The sequence below is a fragment of the Rutilus rutilus genome (genome assembly GCF_951802725.1).
Source record: "Rutilus rutilus genome assembly, chromosome: 18".
Lineage (NCBI taxonomy): Eukaryota > Metazoa > Chordata > Actinopteri > Cypriniformes > Leuciscidae > Rutilus > Rutilus rutilus.
In genome coordinates, this window is record NC_140231.1 from 24,239,475 (window position 1) to 24,267,063 (window position 27,589).

General features: G+C 38.4%; 1 protein-coding gene across 1 annotated transcript; it reads right to left on the bottom strand.

Annotated features, from left to right (window-relative positions):
- Positions 1–4,625: 4,625 nt before the first annotated feature.
- LOC311277665 (macrophage mannose receptor 1-like) lies at positions 4,626–27,441 on the bottom strand (the record flags this gene model as incomplete). The annotated part of the gene is made up of 11 exons (XM_084388034.1): positions 4,626–5,092; positions 5,351–5,427; positions 5,714–5,829; positions 5,959–6,111; positions 6,801–7,169; positions 7,797–8,141; positions 8,235–8,606; positions 21,575–21,943; positions 22,038–22,406; positions 23,459–23,761; positions 27,276–27,441. The coding sequence occupies 10 exons, from the start codon at positions 27,439–27,441 to the stop codon at positions 5,425–5,427; spliced, it is 2,565 nt and encodes an 854-aa protein (XP_084244160.1). The 3' UTR covers positions 4,626–5,092; positions 5,351–5,424.
- Between the last annotated feature and the right edge of the window lie 148 nt (positions 27,442–27,589).

The following is a 27,589-nucleotide window of genomic DNA, read 5'->3' on the forward strand; positions in this document are numbered from 1 at the left end:
AAAGCTCAAATCATTTCAAATTGGTTTCTTGAACATGACAATGAGTTCACTGTACTAAAATGGCCCCCACAGTCACCAGATCTCAACCCAATAGAGCATCTTTGGGATGTGGTGGAACGGGAGCTTCGTGCCCTGGATGTGCATCCCACAAATCTCCATCAACTGCAAGATGCTATCCTATCAATATGGGCCAACATTTCTAAAGAATGCTTTCAGCACCTTGTTGAATCAATGCCACGTAGAATTAAGGCAGTTCTGAAGGCGAAAGGGGGTCAAACACAGTATTAGTATGGTAGTACAAGTCCAGACAATGTCCTTCTAAAAGAGAAGATTCCAAGAAGAGGAATTTTGATGAATATCAAGCCATATATCTATATAATGGGAAACTAAATTATCTTTAGTTGCAATGTTATGACAAGATTATTTCACTTTTAGAACCCAATCTCTTACCCAAAGAGGACAGCCTGTTTGTCTGCAGGTGTACATAATTTTAAGGTTTTGGGCATGTGGCACCTTTCACTGAGAAACTGGGGATTTATGCGGTGTCAGTAAATCAATATGTAAAGTCATTCACAGTATGCAGGGCCATTTCTGCTTGTTATCATTAGCCATCTTCAATAATGCTCAGCTCAGTCATCTCATTAACTCCAACACTGATTCAGTCACATTTAACACCCTGTAGTGTGCACACTGAGCAGTGTTCATTTCATCTGGGCTAACCCATGTGGGGCCTACATGGAAACTGGGGACAAAACTGGCTAAGCCCCAGTTAGATAGCCCAGGTCAAACCCATGTGGGCTTCACATGGCTGTGCTAGCTGGGTCCCTACTCCTTTCCCTGGCAGTGCAACTAAATTTGGTTAGATAAGTGGCCGCAGTGGCGCCTGCAGCTGTACGGCTGTATGCACTGTGCGTACCATGAGTGCTCCGGCAAATATGCAAATATTTCAGCAGTTATTATGTGTGTCCTGTATTTCTGAAGCCTGAACCAGTGATTCCAATCATTCCTGAATTAAAGTCGACATGAAATGAAAATTAACCCTATTTACTTTGTTAGCGCATATTACTAGTCTTGTGGTGAAACATTAATCCGTGCAAGTTAAAACACAGAAAAAAATTGTTTGCCGTGGTAATCTTTAATCAAAATCTGAAAAGTTACTTCCGGTCTGGAATGGCGTTCCTTTTCTGATGACGTCAGTTTGATGGCTTGGGTTGAAAACGCTTAATCACTCCCCTCAAACCGTTAGTCTGCTATGAGATGGACAGGAGGAGCGCTAAAGTAAAATCCTGCCCTCTGTTCAATGTAAGGCTTGTTCGACTTGAACCGGTGCTGCACAGACCGATGGGTTTAGGACATCAAAGTACCGCGAGAGCAATTCAAAAGCATAACCCAGCAAACATGCCAGTGTGGGCCCACTGTGGGTAAGTGTGGGTTTTCTGTGGGACAGTGTGGGCAAGGGCAAACCCTTTGGGGCCCCTAGTGGGTTAGCCCATGCGGAACCCATAGCAGTTTTGCCCATTTGGGCCCCCATTAGGATTTACTGTGGGCAACCCACTGTGGGCTTGCCCACAGAAAACCCACACAGGCCCCCAGTGGGTTAGCCCATGCAGGGCCCATAGCTATTTTTCACTGTGGGGCCACCATGAGGGTTTACTGTGGGCAACCCACCATAACAGCACAGTTAAATAATTGTTTTAAGATTAGAAGCTCAGGGTTAATCAAACTATTTTAACGAGCCCGTAAAATGTCATAAATGTTATTTCATTCAACAGTCCATCCCATACTTAACTAAAACTGCACACAGTCAACAAGATAGCAAGACAAGTACTATCTTTACCTGTTTGCTTGTAGCAGCTGTTCCCAGACAGACTGATAAAGTCAGACAAACCAGTACAAATACAGTAGTTTAAACACCATTAGACTATTAGACCTCAATATATCACAGCACTTATATATTAATACATTCATAAATAACATAATAACATTATAGCAATGCAGGTTGCATCTTTATAAATACATTCATGGAACCATAAAACTGACTTATTAATACTTATAAATCAGTGTAAAATGGATTATGAGCATGCGCATTGAAAGAGCAAATGAGTGACTTATAAGGAATTATAAAAAATGTATATAAATTTAACTATATCTTATAATGCATAGGTCTTAATGAGTCTTTATAAATATATTTATAGATTAGTAGTATTGCTCATAAAAAAGTATAAATGGAGCTAAAATTCATTATGAGCATGGTCTGCATAGAAAGTGTTACCATATTTCTTAAATAAAATTAACCTATTTGTCACAATAAAACAATGCAAATGGTTGACTGATTTGTTTTGGTATTCATCAGTGATGTATTTATTATTATAAAATTATTTTAAAAAATTATACTACTAAATACATCACTGATAAATTATATATATTTTATATAATATTATATTTCTTAAAACTGCAAAAGAAAAAAGAAAAATTATAAGTAATACAGTAGATGGCGTCATCACGTGATTAATTCTAACCAATGAGACTGCTGGAACTTTGCATCGTTAAGGAGCTGTCATTCTGGTTTCGACTGGTACCGCCCAGCTTTGCACCAAACAGGTAAGCTTTTTAAATTTCATAATTAATTAATTAATTGGTATTAAATTGCACTCATTTTATTGTTATCTGATTATAGGTTAGCATCTTTTTGAGAATCGTGACTAATGGCTGCTGTTTGAATTATGACAAGCAAGATAAATGCCGTCATAACAAATGGTTGTCAGCATTTTTTTTTTTTTTTTTTTGGTCTCTACTTATTTGTGACTTGTCAAATTTCTCAAATCTCTCTGCTTGACTAATCTTGAATAATGACAGGCTTTCAGGTGGAATCTGAGGTCAGCTAACTTCTCAAGTCAAATTGGCTCTTTCTTTCTTTCTTTCTTTCTTTCTTTCTTTCTTTCAAATGGCTCTATATTACATGTCTTTTTATATAGTAAAGTTTTAAATAGCGATGTAAACGAGGACTTATGTAGCGTAAATACAATATAAGCTACACACTCTTACATCTCGTTAAATATGATTATGACCGTTGATAATTGATAGACACCTTTAAACACTCGCTGACAGACAGCAAATCAAGCTATTTAAGTTAACTTACATAACGTTATATGGGGTCATAACTATCATGTTAACATGGCCTAAAAATAACAGATTTTAGAATTTTTAATTGATAACTGAAATGAAATCAATCATCTGTAATATTTAATTAACTTAATTAACGTTATAAAGTTATAATGGAAGTAAAACATTTAGGCCATGAAATTATTTTTAATTTTTATTTTTAAATTAATGTAATTTCTTTTGAATGTAAAAATTTCATCAGAACGTTTGTCCATATGATACTGTAAATATTTGACTGAAATATTCATTTTTGTTTCTTTTTCTCCCTTTTCCATGTGTGTAATCAGATAATTGGTACTGTGTAAGTATTCTGTTGGAATCACTGTCTGACACATTCTCAGTTTTTGCATTGTAGATTTGTCAGAGACATTTACAAAAACTTTCTTTGCACCATATAAATAACTGTATTTTCATAAACATTTTACTTATGTTATGTTAATATTTTGGGAATCAAATTTTTTAAATGAGATGTTCCTCACCTCTTGAACAAATACTGTAATTGAAATGTCGGTTGTCCTCTCTCTTTTCAGTATTTATTTATCAAAGGGGATTGACATCGGTTACTTGTTCATGCCGTTTAAAGGTGAACTAAGTAACTTTTTTACCTTAACTGAACAGCTTCGGAGTCATTGGAATGGTTATAATACTTATTTCGGGTTGAATGGTGGTCGTTTCGCACCCCCCTGGTGCCCCTGAGCGGAAAATACGCACTTGCAACTTTGGGGCGGCGGGCCGCCGGCCGCCGCGTCAGGAAGTCTCGCGTGATATCAGGTCTCGCGATGTAAACAACTGCTTTACGGCCAAAAGAAATCTGCTAAAATGCCGTCATTATTGCGCTCCCTCACGCTGTCCGAACCCGAATGAAGAAGACGTTTTAAAGAATGTCCCATCTGCTTTGATGTCGTTGATCTACTAGCCTCTGGTGTCTGAGAATCACCAACGAGTTTTTACAACAGTGTTGTCAAATATCTATTCCGAAGCTGTGGGGGGAGCTCTAGAGAGAAACCTGCGAGCAAAAAGCGAGAATACAGCGAAGAAATCCCGAAGCTACTGAGTGCTGCTTTAAAGTCAAATACTGTATGTAAAATGCTGTGAAACGAGGTAGTTTGCGAGTCACACCTGTTATTAAATACGGTTGTATTGTGAATGTAGTCAAAAAGCAGTGTCATTTAAAAAATATTTGTATCAAAGTTGCCATGTGCAATCAGTCACAAGACAAGTGCGAGCCAAAGGCATTTGATGTTGCTGATGTCAAACCTGTGGCGTAACTCTTGATGCTGATGCTTTGGTGTAGATTAAATGAGAGAATAATGACAGATAGGTGCCTAATATTTAAATATACAGTTACGAAAAAGTGTACTAAATGCTGAATCTGAAAATAGCTATGTGAAAAGCAGAGGAATTAGATCAAACTATTAACCTTGTGTAACAAAGTAAAACTGAGGAAAAGAAGTTGCCAGGATCACTATTTTAGCCATGTTTTCATTTAATCATGTTTTAATTTAATCATGTTTTCAAAATCATCATCTTACAAAAATCATTTTCAGATCAAAATATCACATTCATGTCAACAATAGTATAATGAGTACATTGTACTGTACTGTGTTATAATTGTACATCTCTGACACTGAAAATCAACATTCATTGTTAGTATTTTTATATAACCCCCTTCACTGATTTAATAGGTCCATTAAACAACACATGCCAATGACATAACATTTTGGAAAAAAATAAATCTGGATCATTCATTTGTAAAAGTATTTATAGACTATAGTATAATTTCGTGCTTGATTAAGTATTGAGCACACAACTGTATTTGTTGGAAAATGCAAAGCACTGTCCTCCTACATCAGGGATTGATCTTACGATAGTCTCTCAAATGCATGGTGGCGTTGTTGGGAAGTCCAAGTCTGATCAGCTCCTCTTGTAACTGAAAATATATTAGCTTTATGATGAACCTATCATGTGCTGATATGTCATTCAGTCATATATAATTTTATTATCATTCATTTATTAAAATTTTTAAATATGTATTGCACTGTTGCTTTTTTATAGGAAGTTTATAAGTTATATGTAGTATCAATTAACTGAATAGGCCTAATATATATAATACAATGTTTATGTAAAAAAAAAAAAAGATAAATTTGTATTGCTGTAAATGAATGATTGTGACTGTTGAGTTACTTACCTGTATAATGACAAGCTCTTCAATCTGAGACTCTGACAAATTTTCTAGACTTGTAACTTCTACTCGCATTCCCATCACTGATCAATAATCAAAAAAAAAAAAAAACAGGTCAGGAGTCATAATTCATACACTACAGTTTAACTATTTATATTATGTTTTAAGATTAAAGTTAACAGAAGAAAGAAATGAATCACATTTCTACACAAACATACCATACTCATCTGAAAAGGTGTGTTGATATGATGGTCATCAGGTTCATCAAAAAGCAAACGGAAGACTGGCATTAGCAACACTTTAAAATGTTACACTTTTAATACAGAAGTTCTATTATTTTTATTTTACAGAATCCACATTTACATCCACATTTTCATGCTTACCACTGTAACAGAAGAAAGGCAAACTGGCAAAGCATCCTTCATCCGTCCACTGACCAAAGTATTTTAAAGACACAGCTGTGCAGTGTTGAGCTCCCTGCTGTCCTGGGACATATAAACCATTATCTGGTTGTGCAACATCACCTGGAGTATATGGCAGCCAATATGTGAAGGAAGAGCTGCTCTGATCTGACCACAGTCTGTTTCTGTGCAGACCAACCCATACATAATAACCATAATAACGTGTAATGCTCAGTATCTGTTGACGCTCTGTCTCATCTCTCACACTGGCCAGGTCAGTGTATTTCTCTCTGCAGTAGCTCTGAGCTCCAGTCCAGGTCTTTCCCTCATATACAAAAACATAATTCTGAGAGGCGTTTTCTCTACCTAAGAAAAAAATATACATTTAAAAACAAGTCCGATCATTTGTTACTTAGTCAACCATATATTAAATGCATACATTTACATATAAAATCCATTTACATTTAGAATTTTTATATTAGTATAGAGTATACTTGTGTTTTGATCCAAGCCAAGCTAAGACTGTTCTTGAGATCTTACCACAATAGTGACAGTAACATTTGTTGAGACTTTGACTTACTGATTAATGTTTCACATATGTATATATATATAAACAAGTAATAAAAACTCAGTGAGTGTTTTAGCGCTCACGTCATGGGATCACAACACTCAAAATTCAATTTTTGAAGCATAAAGGAAAGATTTTTGATCAAAGATTTTTTTCTAATATTATTGTAAATTTTAGAAGCTATCGATTGCAATTTGTTTCAACTCGATAGCTATTATGGTTGCCAAGAAATTTGCAAAAAACAGATTTTTTTCTGGAATTTCCAGGAAATCCAAAATCTTTTCCTGGATTTTTTTTGTGCGTTCCCGAGATTAGACCTTCCTTAACATAATGCCGAAAACCCGAAGTCTCTAGGTGGTCTGGTTGAGGAGTAGATAGAAGTGCAAGATTGGTGCGCACAGACAGAACAGAAATCATGAGTTAACAATCGCAATTTTGTCCGGTAGAAAATTGCGCTAAAAATAAATGTTTAATTGGAATGTCTTACCATCATAGCAGACAAATGTGAAGCCATATTCACATGATGCATCATACCAGTTTCCAGTAGGATCCATGTAAACACACAGTTCATTGCCACGAATGTTGTTTGGTTCATGGACCCAGTTCCTGAAATCTCTCTCTCCTTCCTGATAGAAATCATTGTTTTCCAATGACCATCTCCAGCTGTTCACATCATCATACAGTCCAATCCAGGCTGAACCATTGTAACTCCCATCAACTGTGTTAATCAGACTGTTAATTTCCTCCATGTTATCAATGGTGGCCAGATCAGTGTAATTCTCTCTGCAGTATCTCTGAGCTTCAGTCCAGGTCTTAGACTCATTTACAAAGTGATACTGGTGGGATGACACTAATGCTGGTGGGAAAAAAGGGTAAGGATAAAAGTTAAAAAGTTACATTAAGTGCATCATAAAGATTACTTGTAAGGACATTTTGGATTTGGAATTAATTAACTTTTGTAGAATGTTTGTAGACTAAATAAGAGGATCCACGTATATATTTTTACATACTTTGGTAACACTTTACAATAAAGTGCCATTAGTTATGTCATGTTTTGCATTAACTAACATTTGTTAAAATCAATGTATTTATTGTTAACATTAGTCACATATAGAACTATATGTAACTAACATTAACATAGATGTGTTCATAGCTCAGATTCATTCATTTTTTTTTTTTATATATAATAATGTTTTTTTAATAAATGTTGAAATTGACATTAACTAAGATTAATAAATGCTTTAGAAGTATTTTTCATAGTTAGTTCATATTTACTAATGTAGTTAACTAATGATAACAAATGTAATCTTTTTGTAAAGTGTTACACATATTTTAAAAAAATATGATGAAAAAATAAATCTGGCAATGTTTAATAACATTTCTAAATAATTTCTAAATCAATTCAAGTCTGTCTGCCAGAGAGTGGTGTACACTTAAAAGTCAACCTTGTGTGTTTCTTAACGGAGGTGCACGTAATACTCACCGCTGTAGCAAATGAAAGGTAATGCAGTATTGCAGTTTTCATCTGTCCAGCTCCCAGAGTCACTAAATGACACTGTAGTGCAGTATTCACTGTTTCCAGCATTATCTGGCTGTCCTGTCATCCAGTTACTGAATGAAGAGTTGCTCTGATCTGACCAAGATCTGGTTCTGGACAGTCCAATCCAAAAAGAGGAATAATATGAAAATAATGACTGAACGTTGTAGTTTTCAATCTCGTTCCTGATACTGACGAGGTCTGTGTGATATTCTCTGCAGTAACTCTGAGCTTCAGGCCAGGTTTTGGACTGGGAAACCAACACATAACTTGCACTAGCATTCGCTGTTCCTGTAGTGAAGAAATTTAAAAAAGGGGTTATATCATGGTATCATAAATATTTTGATATAATTACTTGTTTAACAGTCCAACGGCAGTTCTCACCATCATAGCAAACAAATGGAAGTGTATAGTAGCAAGAGGCTTCATTCCAAACTCCTTGGTAATATGACATGTAAATACATAGACTCTGTCCACCTGAGTTCACTGGTTGCTGGACATACCAGCTTTTAAATCCTCCTAATGTTGCATTATCCAGAGACCATTTCCAACTGTTTAGATCATCATAGAGTCCAATCCAAGCTGAGCCATAGTAAGTGCCACGTACTGTTTTAAAGAGCCTTTTCATTTCCTCCATGTTATCAATGGTGGCCAGATCAATGTAATTCTCTCTGCAGTGTCTCTGAGCTTCAGTCCAGGTCTTAGACTCAGACACAAAGTGATACTGGCGGGTACATGAAGACTGTGTGCAGGTTCCTGTGAAAGATAGATGTGACAGCTTGAGCACTCTTCCTCATCTCAACATGGACTGAGTGTTCCCAGGGGCAGGGTTTATGTAAATTTTAGGGTTAGTGATGTCACTAACCCCTGGAGGAATGTTGTGTAGTCCCTACCAGCTGTTTGTTGTAGTCCTTAAAAAACGATTTCTTTAAAAGCAAATATCTTCCTTTGCTTTGAACTTGAGTGTTGTAACTTTACAGATGTTGTTTATGCTCAAACAGCAACATTACACACTAACTAAAGTTAGAAAAGTGAAATCATAATCATAATAAAGTACTTGTCCTAAATGTTACACTCTCAGATATAAGAAAAAAAATCCCTACTATCTCTTGCTTTGGCTACTGTATACAGGCCTCCAAGGCCCTATGCTGATTTCCTAAAAGAGTTTGCGGATTTTCTCTCAGACCTATTGGTCAACGTCGATAAAGCTTTGATTGACGGAGATTTTAACATTCACGTAGATAAATCAAATTATGCGTTAGGGGCTTACATATTTACTAAACTCCTTTGGGGTCAAGCAAAATGTCACTAGACCCACCCATCGTTTTAACCATACACTAGATTTAATTATATTTACATTTACATTTATTCATTTTAGCTGACGCTTTTATCCAAAGCGACTTACAATTGCTATATATGTCAGAGGTCGCACGCCTCTGGAGCAACTAGGGGTTAAGTGTCTTGCTCAGGGACACATTGGTGTCTCACAGTGGATTCGAACCCAGGTCTCTCACACCAAAGGCGTGTGTCTTATCCATTGCGCCACACCACCCCACATGCGATTATATCGCATGAAACCAATCCGATATAGATATCCAACCACAAAGTGCTGATATCACAGGCCCGAGCGCCATGCATGGGCTGGTACTTGAGGTGTTAGCCACAACTGAAGAGGTTGCATACGCAGTAGGCCTAGTTGGAGTACTGATGATGCAGAAGCCATAAGGCCCAAGATCCTCTGAAATGTTTGGAGTGGTACACTGGAGCCCTCTTTGAACGACGCGGCGAGCCGCTGAATTGATAGAGCTCGGTCCGGTGTGGGCCATGCTCTCATATTTGCGGAGTCAAGAACTGTTCCCAGGAACGTGATTCGTTGGCTGGGGGACAGCATACTCTTGTAAAAGTTTTTACTCTGAGCCCAAGGCGGTCTAGATGGCCGAGGAGCCAGGCTTTGTGAGTATGGGACTCCGCCTCTGACTGAGTCAGTATGAGCCAGTCGTCGAGGTAGTTCAGAATGCGCATTCCCCGGGACTCATGCTCACGCCCTGCTGGTACCAGCTGGCATCCTTCCAGGGGGCCAGGGCTTTGGTTTACCCTGATCTGTAGGTGGCCCAAATGCCACACATGAGCCGGAACCTGTGGCTTTAGCCACAGCTGAAGGGGGGCGCATACGCAGTAGGCCTAGTTGGAGTACTGACGATGCAAAGGCCATAAGGCCCAGAGCCCTTTGAAACGTTCTGAGGGGCGCGAAAGAGCCCACTTTGAACGAGGCAGCGAGATGCTGGATTGAGAGAGCCCAGTCTGGTGAGGGGCATGCTCTCATATGTATGGAGTCGAGAACTGTTCCCAGGAACGTGATCCGTTGGCTGGGGGACAGCATACTCTTGGCAAGGTTCACTCTGAGCCCAAGGCGTTCTAGATGGCCGAGGAGCCAGTCGTTGAGGCAATTCAGAATGCGCATTCCCCGCTGTCTCGCTGTATTAATCTTCCCGTGTGAGCTGTGGAAAAAATTAAGATTGTGGAAACAGTGTTTGTGAGTAGGGGTGCATACATCACAGTAGGGACACACGCTACATTTATTAAACTTCCAGCCTGAGTCAGGGGAAGATTGAAACTGTGGGAACAGTGCCTGTGTGTAGGGGTGCACACTTTTTAGTGGGCATGTAACCTACAGAATAGAGCTCCCTTTTGTGCTCTGTTTGCATCACCGTAAAACCGGCGTCTGTTTGCAGGGGTGCATGTTATGAATAACAGGCCCATTGACTGCAACATCAACATTTCCAGCCACCTGAGAAGAGGGGACTGGGGAATGTAGCATATATTGCTGGGATTACATGGGGGGCGGGGTCAATTTGAGGCCGACCAACCCCGTTTTCGGACATTGAGAGAGAGAGTGAGTCACGCGGGGCGGGGCCGGCGCGTGCTCGTTCGATTCAGTGCAGCCGAGATTCGAACTCAGGTCTCCATGGCAAAAATTTCAAATTCCACCACTGAGCCACAGAAGGGGGGTAAATGAGTTTGTTTCTGCAAAATGTGACTCACGCGGGGCGGGGCCGGCGTAGGCTCATAAATACTTGAGCCCCGCCAAGTGAACGGGAGGGCGCGAGGGGCGGATTCGCTTTCTGTACGTAAGAAAGCTGACCGCGAGCTCAGAAAAGAGAGCAGCATAATTTTCAACTGCCGCCAGAGCCAGGATTCGAACACGGGTCTCTGGCGCGAAAAAGCTTCAGATTTCACCACTGAGCCACAGGGGGTAATTACATAAGCTTACAGTTAGAGTGAGAATAGAAGAGAGCGTCATGGTTTGTGTCGGCGTTGTTTGCAGGTGTGCATGCTTTATAACAGGCTCATTTGCTGCAATACTGGCATTTCCAGCCGCCCGAGCTAAGGGGGGGACTGGGAAATGTACGAGAAATGGAGGTTGGTCCGGCCTCGGCGGGACTAAAACACTCTATTTCCGCCTTTCGCCGATGAGTGGCGCAGATTTGAAAACTCACTCAGTGTCCGTTCTAGGTCATGCAGAAAGACCCAGCTCGTCGACAGCGCGAGAAAGGACGCGGAGAAGCTTGGCGTCAATGTTTGCTCAGGTGTCGATTCGTTCAGATCCTGGTGTGGGCGCGGCACGCGGGGAGGGACCCGCTGTGCACGCACTCAGATCACCGCGCTCGTGGATCCTCTGCTCGCGCCGCTTCTTCCTTCGGGGCTCGAGGGGCGCCGAAGACGGAAGGTGGGCGGGCGGGCTCGCTCTCTGACGTAGCGAGAGCGAGTCTGGATAGGAGCACTGCAATAGGATAGGGGGCGTAGAATTTAGTAGGGACGCTAGGGACGTGTCCCTGGTAGGGAGTCCCTACCAATATCCAATGACCACTGATTTGTCCCTTGCAATAATTTAGATTTTTTTTTAATATATATTTATATATAAAACGAATTTCTGGTACACAATTGGTTAATAGATCTCGTAGAAGTCCCGCCTTGCGAACCCACATCGCTAATCCGATTGGCTTTGCTTTTTCTTTCTAACTTGTGAGAGGCTGTAGCTTAATTTGGTTGTGAGACAAGTCAAGTCAAGTCAAGTCAAGTATATTTGTATAGCGCTTTTCACAATACAGATTGTATCAAAGCAGCTTCACAGTATTAAATTAAAATAATACAACAAGGTTTGTTTCTAGTGGAATTTATTGATAAAATCAAATTAGATATCCAGAATATCCCCAACTGAGCAAGCCAAAGGCAACAGTGGCAAGGAACCGAAAAACTCCATCAAGTGACCTAATAGTGTCCTAAAACTCCATCAGGTGACCCAATGGAGAAAAAAAAAAAACCTTGGGAGAACCCAGGCTCAGTCGGGGGCCAGTTCTCCTCTGGCGTTTATTAACTAGAGGCCGGATTGTAATTTGGACTGTAAGATTAAAAATATTATATGAATGCCTGGCTGAAGAGATGCGACTTTAATCTAGTTTTAAACTGGGAGAGCGAGTCTGAGCAACGAACAGTATCAGGAAGGCTATTCCAGAGTTTTGGAGCTAAATGTGAAAATGCTCTCCCTCCTTTGGTGGTTCTGGATATCCTAGGTATGACCAAAAGCCTTGAATTTAGTGATCTTAAAGAGCGCGATGGATTATAGGGCGATAGAAGATCCGTTAAATAGACTGGAGCTAAGCCGTTTAGGGCTTTATAAGTCAGTAGCAATACCTTGTAATTAATACGGAACTTTATAGGTAACCAATGCAGTGATGATAAAATCGGTGTTATATGATCATATTTTCTTGATCTAGTAAGAACTCTAGCGGCGGCATTTTGGACTAACTGTAGCTTGTTAATTGAGGATGCAGGACAACCGGCTAATAAAGCATTACAGTAATCTAGTCTCGAGGTCATGAATGCATGAACTAACTTTTCTGCATCAGAAACTGATAGCATATTACGTAGCTTAGCAATGTTTCTAAGGTGGAAAAAGGCGGTTTTTGTAACATATGAAATATGATTTTTGAAAGACAGGTTGCAATCGAGTATAACACCCAGGTCTTTTACTGTAGAGGATAAAGTAACAGGACATCCTACTATATTAAAGTTGTATTGCGAGAGGTTTTGTGGGCGGTTTTTTGAACCGATAAGTAGTACCTCTGTTTTGTCTGGATTTAATAAAAGAAAATTACGCGTCATCCAATCTTTTATATCTTTAACACACTCTGTCAATTTGGATAATTTATCGTTTTCATCTGGCCGTGATGAAATATATATTTGAGTGTCATCAGCATAACAATGGAAACTAATTCCATGTTTCCTTATAATATTTCCAAGTGGCATCATATATACTGAGAATAATAGAGGGCCTAACACAGATCCCTGCGGCACTCCATAGTTTACTGGAGTTATGATCGATTTTTCTCCATTTAAATAGACAAAATGGTAGCGGTCAGATAAGTATGATCTAAACCAGCTTAATGCTTGTCCTTGAACACCAGTATAATTTTGTAGTCGATCTAAGAGTATTGTGTGATCTATAGTATCGAACGCAGCACTAAGATCAAGTAAAACTAGTATTGAGATACAGCCTTGGTCAGAAGCTAAAAGTAAATCATTTGTGATTTTAACGAGCGCAGTTTCAGTGCTATGGTGCGGCCTGAAACCAGACTGAAACTTCTCATAGATATCATTTTCTTGCAAGAAAGAACACAATTGAGCGGACACCACTTTTTCTAATATTTTAGACATAAATGGAAGATTTGAAATGGGTCTATAATTTGCTAGGTTATTATGATCTAATTGTGGTTTCTTAATGAGAGGTTTTATAACTGCCAGTTTAAATGTTCTTGGAACATGACCTAAAGATAAAGACGAGTTAATAATATTAAGGAGAGGCTCTTCCACTACAGGTAACACTTCTTTCAGTAGTTTAGTTGGTATCGGATCTAATAAACATGTTGTTGTTTTAGAGGAAGTGATAAGTTTATTTAACTCTATTTGTTCTATAGTTGTAAAGCACTGTAATTGTTCTTGCGGGGTGATAATTAAGGCTGAATTATAAGGCGCAACTGAAGATTGAACGTTTACAATTGTGGTTCTGATGTTTTCTATTTTCTCAGTGAAGAACTTCATAAAATCATTACTACTAAACTGTAATGGGATATTTTGTTCGGGTGATGTCTGTTTATTTGTTAGTCTAGCCACGGTGTTAAATAAAAACCTTGGATTATTTTGGTTATTTTCTATTAGTTTGCGGAGGTGCTCAGCCCTGGCTGCTTTTAGGGCCTTTTTATAACGTGACATACTGTCTTTCCACGCGATTCTAAAGACCTCTAAATTAGTTTGTTTCCATTTACGCTCTAAAATACGGGTTTCTCTCTTTAGAACATGCGTGGTATTGTTGTACCACGGTGCTTTAATTTTCTCTCTGACCTTTTTTAATCTAATAGGTGCAACAACATCCAATGTTCTAGAGAGAATAGTGCTCATAGTGCTAGTTAGTTCTTCTAGTTCATCTGTTTGTTTGGGTTCAGGCAGCAGCTGAGACAGATCGGATAAGCAATTTGAGAAATTATCTATGGTGGATGGAAGGATTGTTCTGCCTGGTTGATAACGCGGCGCTGCATGACATATTACAGCAGTACGTAATATGCAAGTTACCATGTAATGGTCAGTGACTTCATCACTTTGCGGTATAATATCTATATCGGTTGGATCGGTTCCATGTGATATAATTAAATCGAGTGTATGATTAAGACGATGAGTTGGTCCGGTGACGTTTTGCTTGACCCCAAATGAATTTAATAAATCTGTAAACGCAGCCCCTAACGCATCATTTGGATTATCTACGTGTATGTTAAAATCTCCAACAATTAATGCTTTATCGACATTGACTAATAGGTCTGAGAGAAAATCTGCAAACTCTTTTAGGAAATCAGCGTAAGGCCCAGGCGGTCTATATACGGTAGCCAAGGCTAGAGATAATAGGGATGTTTTTCTAACATCTAAGAGCGTAACATTTAGTACAAGTACTTCAAACGAAATAAACTTATAACCCGCTTTCTGAGTAACATTGAGAATATCTCTATAAATTGTCGCAACACCACCGCCACGACCAATTAGACGGGGCTCATGCTTATAGGAGTATCCAGGAGGAGCAGACTCATTTAGACCGAAATAATCATTTGGTTTAAGCCAGGTTTCAGTTAGGCAAAGTACATCGAAGCTATTATCTGTGACTATTTCATTTACAATAACTGCCTTAGGTGTGAGTGATCTAATGTTTAGAAGACCTAGCTTTAGAAATTGTTTTTGTTTACTAATAGCAACATTTTCTGTTTTAATAACAATTAGATTTTTCCTAGATCCTGCAGTAGATATATTATTTGATCTCACTAAACGAGGAATAGACACGGTTTCTATGCAATATTCTACACTAGTATTTATATCAGTTAAATTGGTGCAGCAGAGACTATGATTTGGACTTTTGGTTACTAGTCAAAAGGTATTTAACATTTTGGAGATGTTATCCGACAGAAGATCTGCTCCGAATCTGCTTGGGTGTAAGCCATCGGCACGGAAAAGCCTAGGACGCTCCCAAAACAGATTCCAATTATTTACAAAGAGCAGTTTCTGCTCATTGCACCATGACATTAACCATTCATTTAGCGCAAATAATCTGCTAAACTTTTCATGTCCTAGTCGGTACGTGGGAAGCGGTCCTGACACTATGATCGTTGTTTCAGGCGATGTGCTGCGTACCGTATCGATCAGATTCCTGAAGTCTTTCTTCAGAATCTCTGTCTGGCGCATCCTGATGTCGTTCACTCCCGCGTGGAGGACAACAGTTCCGACGCGCTCGTCACCGTTCAGAATCTCGGGAACGTGAGTAGCGATTTCAGAAACACGAGCACCAGGAAAGCAGTGACTGTGCACCTTACTTTTACCTAACGTTGCGCGTACGTGCCGAATGATGGAATCGCCGATGATCACAGCATCGCGTTCTGTTTCGCGAAGAGGGGAGAAGCGGTTTTGTGTGGATAACTCGAAAACCGGGAGGGTCGGAGAGAGTCTTGGTCTAGACCTGACTCGCGTCTTCCGCTGCGGAACCACCCAGGCTTCGTGGTGGCGTGTTGGAGCCGGAGTGAACGAGACCATGGCTGATCGCGACCTCGGCGCTCGGGACCTATGTTGAGAAACGCACGGAGTAGACGAAGTCGGAGTCAGCGGGTTAGTAACGTTAATCTCTGATTTGTGTGCATCGGCGCGTGATGTTTCAAGAGCTAACCGCCGGTCTATCAGCTCGGCTTGTCTCAATAAAAGGTCGTGGATCTGTTTCTCAACAGCTTCCAGCTCAGACTGCAGTGCGTGCAGCTCAAATGTGTCCTCACCTGCACCAAAAGGTAGACTACTTTCATCTGATATATTCGCCATTTTAACAGATGGACAGTAAGTTAGCAACGAAGCTACCAGTGATGCTATCAATATTAATACTAATTTATGACTGAAGTTTTAGATATAATCCGTCTTTTTAGTGGTACGGGTGTAGAGTAGACGCACGATAGGCGAAAAATGTTTGTAAGTGAGTGTTGAGAAGACGCGTTCAGCCGTGATCCACGGGAGTAACCTATAGGAGTATCCAGCGTTGGATCACTAATAGGCTTGAGACGCGTCTGCTCAACAGTCCGCGTTGTAACTATGAGGGTTGAGCAGTAGTGCTTCTCAGTGAGGTAAAGTAGAAAATGTTTGTTGTAAGTTTAAAGAATAAAATCAAGATTTATAAATCAAATCGATGGAGCTCCAAAGACAACAACGCGTTCAGACGCGACGCATGCGCATTCGAGACAGTGAGAAGTGGCAAAATTCCTCCGAAACCTAGAGTGAGGGAGAAATCAATAGCTCTGTGAACAAAAATACGGGACAAATCGTGTGTGAGTGTGTGCCTGCGCATGCGTGTGTGTGTGTGTCTGTCTTTCTGTCTCTCTCTGTATGTCCTGGTAAACCCTTGTGGGTGTAAAAAAAACCACAATGATGGCAATATCCGTATCTGTCCCTCATTGGGGACAAGGATTTTTTGATCCACATGAGGAAAAAATCCTCATGATTTGTGGACTTGTGGATCAAAAAAATGTTTTTGATCCACATGAGGAAAACAGGGTAAAAATTATCTAAGTGATGTTTTTTGAAAATGTAAAAATGCTAAAAGTTTTCTGTGATGGGTAGGGTTTGTGTAGACTATTTTTACACAGTTTGTACAGTATAAAAAAAAATGTGTGTGTGTGTACACTTTGTGATGGGCACTTACAGTGAAAGATCATGACAATTTTATATTTTATATGTGCTTGCTATTTAAAAAGATGTATAAATCTGACAAAACATGTTTCTATTTAAGTCTAGTGTTTTGCACAAGTTTCTGTAAGGGTTGTGTTTAGGGGTGGGGCTTGGTCTAGGTCATATCAAATATGAATTATTAACTATTTTACTGTGTGAAAACATACACAATAAAGAAAAATACACTGTCCAAAAAAGCAGACCCTGCGTTTTCCTCAAAGGGATTTAGTAACTGGAAGAATGCTCTTGTTAGCTTTGAACGCCACCAGAATAGCAAATTGCACCATCATGCAGTCACAGTTAGTCCTCAAGAAGCAAACCCAGTAGATTCACAACTCTCAAGTGCCTGGGCAAAGCAACAAGATAATGCTAAGCACTGCCTGAAAAATATTGTAAGTTCAGTACAGTACCTAGCTAGGCAGGGTCTGGCACTGCGAGGCCATGAGACCCAAGATGGGAATCTATTTCAGCTTTTGAAATTTAAAGCCAAAGATGATGCTAGTCTCTCTAGTTGGCTATCCCGTTGTCATGACTATACCTCTCCTCCAGTGCAAAATGAGATTTTGCAATTGTTAGGAAATTGTATTGTCAGAAGTATTGCAGTCTCTATCCAGTCTCTACCAGTTTTGCAGTACTCACTCATTATAGATGGCACTGAGGATGTCTCAGGAGTAGAGCAAGAATTTATCTGTTTTAGATATGTGGACCATGACCTGATACCACAAGAGGTTTTTGTTGGTTTATATGAAGTTCCAGGGACAACTGGAGTGGAAATTGCTAGGGTGGCTGCGGATGTCCTCTTGAGGCTAAATATTCCTATGAGTTGTCTAAGGGGTCAGACGTATGATGGTGCAGCCAATATGTCAGGAAGACATTCGGGAGCACAAGCAGAACTTAAAAGATAGCAGCCATTGGCTTTGCATGTGCATTGTGGGTCACACTGTCTTAACTTGATCACACAGTCTGCTTGCCTAGCCAGTACCATGATACGTGATGCCTTGCAGTGGGTCCATGAGCTAGGGACATTAAGCCACCAGTCTGGGAAATTTAAGGCCTTATTTTCAGCAGTAGCAGCAGGTTCAGAAAGACGGTCGATATCACTCAGACCACTGTGCCCAACCAGGTGGACAATCCGAAGAAAAGCTATCAGAGCAGTGCTGTCTCAGTATGAGAGTGTTTTATCTAGCTTGGAGAAGATGGCATTAAATGTATCTAACACAGGTGTGAGGGCAAATGGACTACGAGAAAGTTTTGAAAAGGGGAAAACTGTGTTTGGACTTTTTTTGGCGTTAGAAGTGATTGATGAGTTAGAGTGTCTGAACAAGTCCCTGCAAAAACGGAAAGAAACAATTGCAGGAATGAGAAGGTCAATAGACTGTGTCAGATCTACTCTAAAAGGCAAAAGAAATGAGAACAGCTTTCAGGAGTTTTTTCAGAAAGCAGTGGCAATGGTTGACTCCCTTGGGATTGAGTCGATTCAGATTCCTCACCAAAGACAGCCACCAAAACGTTACACTGGTGGGGCGAGCCAGCACACTCCCAAGTCAGCTGAGGAGCATTATAGAACAGAGTTCTATAAAATGATAGATTGTGTTGATGCTCAGCTTCAGGACAGGTTCTTCAACCAACTAGACCTAGATGTACTGCAGAAGCTAAAGGAAATTCTACTGACTGGAAAAGTAAATGACATTGTTGATCACTATCCAGAACTGAATTGGGATAATCTAAAAGTCCAATTAGCTATGTTTCGGACTAAAAATACTTTCAAATCAAGTATTGAAGTGGCTAATATCATGAGAGGAATGGCTATTGAAGTGAGAGGCTTGTTTGATCAAGAAAATATGATCATATAACACCATTTTTATTATCTCTACACTGGTTACCTATTAAGTTCCATATCAATTACATAGTATTGCTACTGTACTGACCTATAAGAACCTAAATGGTTTAGCTCCTGTGTATTTAACTGATCTTCTATCGCCGTACAATCCATCACGCTCTTTAAGGTCACAAAACTCTGGGCTTCTGGTAGTACCTAGAATATCTAAGTCCACTAAAGGAGGGAGAGCGTTTTTACATTTGGCTCCTAAACTCTGGAATAGCCTTCTTGATAATGTTCGGGGCTCAGACTCACTCTCCCAGTTTAAATCTAGGTTAAAGACGCATCTCTTTAGCCTAGCATTCATATAATGCAGCTCCTAACCTTATACAGTTATATCAGATCAAATGCACATGATTATTCTTGCTTAATGTTATGAACAGCAGCTACGCTAATTATTTTCTATTTGCTTCTCTGTTTTATCTTGGGATGCCCCTCCTGAGGTAACTAGAGAGTACACCAGCTTCAGTTTGGATCCAGCCTATAATGAAGACTTCAGATGCCCAACACCTATAAAGAGACAGCGCCAACTCCTGCGAAGACTTCAGATGACGCAAACTCTAAATCAACATGCACCAATGCTACATTTTTCTAAATGTCATAATCATTTGTTAACAAACAAGTATTCATTACTTCAATGTGCTCATTGTTTCTACATTAAATTATTACATTGTTTAAATTTACAAATTTTTTAACTAAATGTGATTTTGTATATGTACATTTCTGAAATACATAACTTAGACAGTTACCTCTGATAATAGATCACTCTAAATTGTTATATGGACTCAAGCACTTTGAATGTGAATTGAATTGAATAAGGTCAGCCGCAAAAATGACTGGGCTACGCCTTTTCAGCTAAATTTTTTGGCTGCGTGTCTTTAGTACACCCTTTAGTACATCCTGTTTTTAATGACAAAACGGTTTGTGCTGACGCAAGCTGTAAGTAAATTTGGCCCTTAATCTCTCAAGAGTATTAAACAACTCCATAAACAGCATTACCAGCTTCACTTATTATTAACTGGATTGACATTATTTCTGTCAGACGTCTACAAAAAATCGTACTGAGAATTAACAGAGGTTTAGATGTTGATGTTTTATTGAAAATGTTTGGTCACCATTCTGGTGATCAGTGTTTGCTTTAGTTGGGCAGTTTGACTCTTGGGGCCCTATTTTAACGATCTAAGCGCATGGTCTAAAGCCGGGTGCACACAGTGCAATTTATAATAGTCCTTTACGATTGTTGCTTGTCATATTGTATGAATATGATCATCTGTGTAAGCCATGTCACACTGTAAGATCTCAGTTGTCATAAATGCCAGACTGTACGGCAGTCAAGACGCGCTAAAAACGGACGCACGAAAGAAAACTTGTCCGAAGTTTTACATCATCAATCAATGACACGTTCGGTGACAGTGAGCTGCATTACACATGGGATTAAAATGGTGGGTACAAAGAAATCTCTAACGTTAATTTTGGTCATGGCTTGTCTTGAAAAATTACGACTATTTGGCGGTAGTCTTAGGAGAAGTCACTTGTCAAATCTTTATGTACACAGTAATAATCTTTTACATTGTAATCCTTTTATTTTTTCTATTTAAAGATGTTTGTGTGCTGCTACACCCTGTGTGTGTAATAAGCAGAGTGTGCACGCATTGTACACCCGCCTATAGGCGCATATTACTAACGCGCTCTTTAAATAACAAAATTATTGCGAAAACAAAAATATTGCGCCATTGACTTTAGACCAGGTTTCAGCTGATGGTATTAAAAAATAAAAAGTTCTTAATTCATCTTTGACAACTGTCTGTTATTCAGATAGTTTTAACTCTACTTATTTTTTTTTTGTGTGCTATTTGAAGTTACTTGTTTTACATGGTTGACTTTTAAGGAATTAATTTGATTAATTCTAACTCGGTTCTTATTATGTAGAATTTAATCAATAATGTTGCTTGTAATCTGTTGCCAGAATTTTATTGAGCAGATATAGTGTATTATTTTTTACAGTGCTGAATTAAATATTACACCTAAACTTACAGCTAAACAAATTATTTTCAGCTAACAAATAGAATAGATTTCAAAATAGATTATTTAAAAAAACATAAAACCAAACAAAGTTAAACATAAATTAAAAAAAAAGCAAGAACATACATTTGGGGGTGATGATAATAGAACTGACAGGATGCTTAGTTTTATCATTGATACTGATGAATCCATGTGGAAGCCATTTGTGGCAGAATAATGCACAGAACTTTTTTTAAATGGTGTACGACCTAGGAGGATTTGAAGAAGAAGAATAAAATAAAAAAGTTCTGTTTTAGGTCATTGAGGTGGTTCCAATTAGCCATTTTTGTTTAAATATTAAAATGTTAAGGGTTTTCAGTCATTAATTTTCAACATTAAGTTTCACAAAATAATTTGAATCCACATATTTATAGGCCTCATGCCTTTTGCCTAATTAAACATGTTGATGTTTCATGTTGGAGACAGGTGCTAAAAGACTTTCTCATTACTGCCAAATAATAGCATCCATCAAAGCGAGTGAACTTACTGCTGTAGCAGAAGAAAGGCCTGCTGGATACACAGATCTCATCTGTCCATCGGCCTGAATACTGGAATGATACTGCTGTGCAGTGCTGATATCCATATTCGTAAGCTTGATTATTTCCATTATCTGGTTGTGCCTGTAACCCAGAAATTTGTGGTCTCCAGTTTTGATAACTGGTATTCTGATTGTTTGACCAAACCCTGTTTCTGTACAGGCCGATCCAGACTCCATATCCACCTGCTGTCTCAAGGATCCTCTGGTTCTCAGTCTGATTTCTCACATTGGCAAGATCTGTGTAATGATCTCTGCAGTATCTACGAGCCTCTGACCAGGTTTTCCAGTCATAAATACTGATGTAACTCTGTGTGGCACCTGAGATATTTAATGACAAATATATACACATTAGCTCTCATGGAATTTTTTTATTTATTTAAATTAATATCTAAAACAAAAGAAATGCCCTTACCATCGTAGCAAACAAATGGCAGTGTGTTGTCACATGACAAATCATACCATTCTCCATCACTAACCATGTAAACACACATCTGGTTCCCCCCACTGTTGTCTGGTTCATGATACCAGTTCCTGAAATCTCTCTCTCCTTCCTGATAAAAATCATTATCCTCCAATGACCATCTCCAGCTGTTCACATCATCATACAGCCCAATCCAGGCTGAACCAGTGTAACTCCCATTAACTGTGTTAATCAGACTGTTCATTTCCTCCATGTTATCAATGGTGGCCAGATCAATGTAATTCTCTCTGCAGTATCTCTGAGCTTCAGTCCAGGTCTTAGACTCATTCACAAAGTGATACTCCCGGGATGATGCTAATGCTGTAAATACAGTAAACGTATCTAAAATAAAGTTTTTTTAATGTATCGAAGTATCCTAAATATTTGTGATAAATTCAATATGATCCAAAATCTGAGAATGCTAGAAAAGATTTACTTTTTCCTCATTCAATACAGCCTTTACAGTTATAAATTATACGATCATTACAAATTGTGTGAAAAATGAATTGAAAAATTAACATGAATTTTAGAATATCTATCATTTAGTTTGTCTTTCTTTTTCTTATGTCACAAATTTGCTTATTTGATCAGTGACCTTTGAACCCAACTAAACATGTCTACTCTTTCTTGCAATCGATGTGACCACACTGAGGCATATGTGATAGATTTAATGGATTATTCTCCAAGATAGAAAAGACGATAAAGGTATAGTGGACTATCACTGGAATGACACGAGGGTGAGTAAATGATCACAGATTATTCTGTATTATATTTAGGTGAACTATCCCTTTAAGATCTACTCACCAATGTAGCAAAAGAAAGGAAATACATAATTGCAGTTTTCCTCTGTCCAGCTCCCAGAGTCACTAAATGAGACTACAGTGCAGGATCCTTCAGTATATGGCTGTCCTGTCATCCAGTTACTGAATGAAGAGTTGCTCTGATCTGACCAAAGTCTGGTTCTGTACAGTCCAATCCAAAGATAATAATAATGATAATAATAATAATAATAATTATAATAATAATAATAATTATTATTATTATTATTCCATAATAAATACTGAATCTTCTGGTTTTCAGTCTCATTCCTGATACTGATGAGGTCTGTGTGATGTTCTCTGCAGTAACTCTGAGCTTCAGTCCAGGTTTTGTACTGGTAAGTGTAAACATAAGTATCACTGGCGTTTTCTCTTCCTGAAAGATATTAATATCATATTAAGTTTAAAGAGAGGTTGGTTTGGTTGTTTTCAATTTTTGTTTACTGTCTTAGACATTCTATTGGAACAGCTTACCATCATAGCAGAAAACAGGAAAATATGAATTGGTGCAATCTGTTGTATACCATATCCCCATGTACATATACACACACACACTTTGTCCTCCATAATTGTTTGGTCCTGGGTTATACCAGTTCCTGAAGTCTTTCCCTCCTTCCATGAAGAAATCACTGTCCTCTAGAGTCCAGTTCCAACTATTCAGATCATCATAGAGTCCAATCCAGGCCAAATCAATGGAATCGTCATTCACTGTGTCCAATAACGGGCCCGTCTGTTGTTCATTTTCAATAGAGGCCAGATCAGTGTATTTGTCTCTACAGTATCTCTGAGCTTCTGCCCAAGTCTTGGATTCATTCACAAAGACATACTGAGGGACACACTGCATGAGGGTAAAGAAACCTGTTGAAAACACAAAAGGGAAGATCTCCCTGTTTAGACATCGCAGATTCATAATGGTGACTGCAGAAAGTCAATTTCTACAATAGCATTGATAATTGATCTTTAGTGAAGTAAACATTATACTGATAGGTGTCCAAAATGTGCCATAAGATAAGATCTATGTGCAGACATGGAAAACGCCACGCAAACGCCACGCAGCTGACGCGCAACAGAAACGCCACGCCACGCAGCCAGTGTGTCGCCGGCCTTTCCTCCACCAACTAGCAAATCATGTTCATGGTTGTGACATAACTAAAGCCTATTTGTTTAGTTTTTTTCATGGATTTTTTTATATGTCCAGATATAACTTTGTGTTTCAATAGGAAATGTATCAAGGAAAGAAAATGGTGTTTATCACGCCAAGAATATCATTCTTATCCACGGTTTTTCCTGAACAACCAACAAAATTTGAACTTTGAACCATACAGATAACTAGCAGTGATAACTACTTCAGCAACAGCAGCATAAATGAAGCCAGTAAAATAATGTTCACACTTTACTAATTGTTTCCATAATTTTTAATGCAGCAATGCATGCCAAGACCTTGCACAACATTGTTCAGCTTAAAATGGTTTGTTCAGACGACTCAATTTGGAAAGTTGGGTCAAAATTTGGAAATGTTTTAGATAAAAAAAACATGTAAAAAAAAAAATATATATATATATCAGTATCCAAGTAAGGTCAACAAAACTATTTCGGTTAGCAACGTGTAGAATACTCTTGTTCACAAATGAACTGGTTCCAAAAAAAAAAACAGTATTCAAGGTACATTTTTTTTATAATTTGTTAGAATTAGAGTTTTTTTTTCCACTGAATATAACCTCGCCCCACATAACACAGTGGTGTCAAATTGTCTGGAAAGCAAAATCTAAATATTTAAACAAAGAAAATTATCACATGAAATGAGGAAAATGCAAGATTCGGCACTATTTTTAGATCACTAATCAAATAAACACATTTATGACATGAGTAGGCCTATGTAAAAAGGTCTTATTCTTGCTACTATTGAAGAAGAAAAAAATCATGATGAATGTAATAATTTAGCAAAAATGCAAAAACATAAGTTTTTTGCAGTGGTTGACTTTTGGACCCTCTCCTCCCACATATATTTTTAAATAATGAGAATATCCAAGATGAGGATAAAAGTGTTCCATACCTGAGAATAGTACCAGTGAAAGCATGGCTGCGGAGAAAAATGTTTAATTGAAAAAAACTTAATTTAGTTTTTTTAACCATTTGTTAAAAAAAGGAATTAAGCGCCGTTTTTGTCAAATATTTAGTTTACCGGTAGGATCTTAAGACTTCAAGTCCTGTGTCTTGCTCGCCGTTTGTTTGGTTTTATTGCAGCTCTTTATATACAGCAAAATGTGGGTGTGATTATTTTCTTTTATATCACAAAACCTGCTAGGTGGCCTAAATTAGATACCAGTATTGTTTTGTTCAACAGAAATTTACAAAATATAGTAGACTATTAGAAGTATACAGTGAGAGACATGCTGTAAACTGAAGAATATGAATGATTTTTTCTATTCAGCAGCTTTCCATTCAATTTCTACACAAGCTTTATATATTTTTTAATTCAACTTGATAAAATACATTCTAAAAAGATGACTTTTTAAAGGCACTTTACATATAGTAAGTTCTATTTAGAAACGTATCATCCTAAAAAACCATTTTATGGTAAAATGGTTCATTGTGCACCTTCTTATTTATTTATTTCATTTATTTTTTAATCTGTAACTGTCAAAAAATCCTTTCAAAGCCACCTCATTATTGATTTTATAGAGCTCAACCATAGAGCTCACCTCTCTCAACAGGTACTTGATGTCCTTCTTAAAATGTCTTTAAATGTTAACTTTTTAATTGTAACTGGTTTGCTCAATTATATCTATGTCTTAAGATGAATTTAAATATCAGTCTGTGTGTCATCACTCATCATGGATATCTAATAAAGAAATATGACACATAATGGCTGGAATTTGGACTCTTCTAATAATGTTTGAACAGTTTGATGTTTCAGAATGTGTCCTATGTTCTTGAACTTAGTGGCAAAATGTATCTAACCTCCATGCTTTACTAAAACGGACCAGCATTTTAAGAGTTTTTTTCATGAAATCATTATTATTTGCAATATCTGGCCCATTAATAATAATGAAGCTTTTCTTTTGCATTTGTTTTACATATTGCACTTTCTGTTAAACAAAACATTGCTGTCATACCCACCACCTTCCATTGCATTTGTTTTCACAGATATTTTCTGACTGTCTGTAAAATCTGAATGATTGTACTGTATACATGATAAATAATTTTTGTTTCTGCATGTTTTTTTTTATAGAGAAAGCAGCCATCTATATTTACATAATGCAGAACCAACAGGTTACTAGAGGGTTTAAACAAATCATTTTACTGGCTAAACTGAAAGTGAGGAGCACACAATAGAACCATAGAAATTGAGAACAGAGAAACAGATTGATTATCTGTTCATAATAAAAACCAGCTGCATGACATTTCCCTCCTCAATCTGAATCTTAAAGACAAATCAAACATTCATACAGTACTTTTAATCTAAAAAATATATATATCTAAATATGTTCAATACATTGTCATTTGAATGGAAGTTTCCTCTCTCCATTTCAGTAATTGATGACTGACTTTTACATTGCCAAGCGGCTATATCCTATGTTTTTATGAATCATTATGTGTAGCCTACACTCATATGTACAGTATGGACAACCATTTGTGAGGTGTTTATTGTCAGTGATGTCTGAAGTTTACTAACAAAATACATGTAAGGTGAAATATCTTAGCTGATGCTCTGAGATAATAAATGCATCATCAAACTTAGTAGTCACAATTTTTTTTTGGATGTTTTATTTTATTATTTTCTTTATTAAGGTATGTGTAGGTAAATATGTTCACATATGTAATTTCTATTGAAATGTAGAAAACATAGGCCTAATTTACAAAAAGTCATGATGATAAAGGAATGTTTAACCGTTTCAAAACAAGTTGAGCTACTAACCGCATTTGACAGTTTCGACTGTCACAGATATCTGACAAATCTGACATGTCTCAAACAGAAGTAACGCAATGGTAACAATGCAAATAATGCATTATGGAAGGTTTAAAAACAAAAATATGCAGGTTGTATTTTTATCAAAGCTTTCCAATTATTTGATTCTTCCATCGTTTATTTGATTTGTGCAAATCATCCTTTAGCAGCATGACTGCACCTCTTATTGGAACACTTGCGTATTGTAATAAAATGAATATATTAAGTTGGCCTGAATAAAATTAGACCACCGTCTACAAAAACATGTAAAGTATCACTACTCCTCCATCGAGGTGTCGGGCGGGACGTGAAACCCCCTCGGGACCTAGGGAGCAGGACAGGTTTAGAAGGGGAAGAAGTGGTGGAAAACACAGGGGAAAAGAGGGAGAGAGAGAGAGAAGCTGCTGGTAGGGGTTCACCGACCCCAGGGCACGCCACCATCTGGGCCTACGACAGTTCGATGGCCTGGTTCAGCGTCGTCGGGTGGTGTCACTGGACCCACTGCACGGTCTTTCTCGGCAGCCGCGCCATGAACTGCTCTAGCTTGTTGATGACCTCTTTGACGTCGCTTCCCCCGGCCATCAGCCATTTGCGGCAGGAGTCCCGGAGTTGTTGCACCATTACGAAGGGTCGTGCAGGATGGCGTGCTTCAGGTCTTCATAGACCAGGAGGTTCTGGACTGGTAGTTGCTGGGCGGGCACCTGCGCCTCTCCGGAGAGCAGAGAAATCAGCTGCAC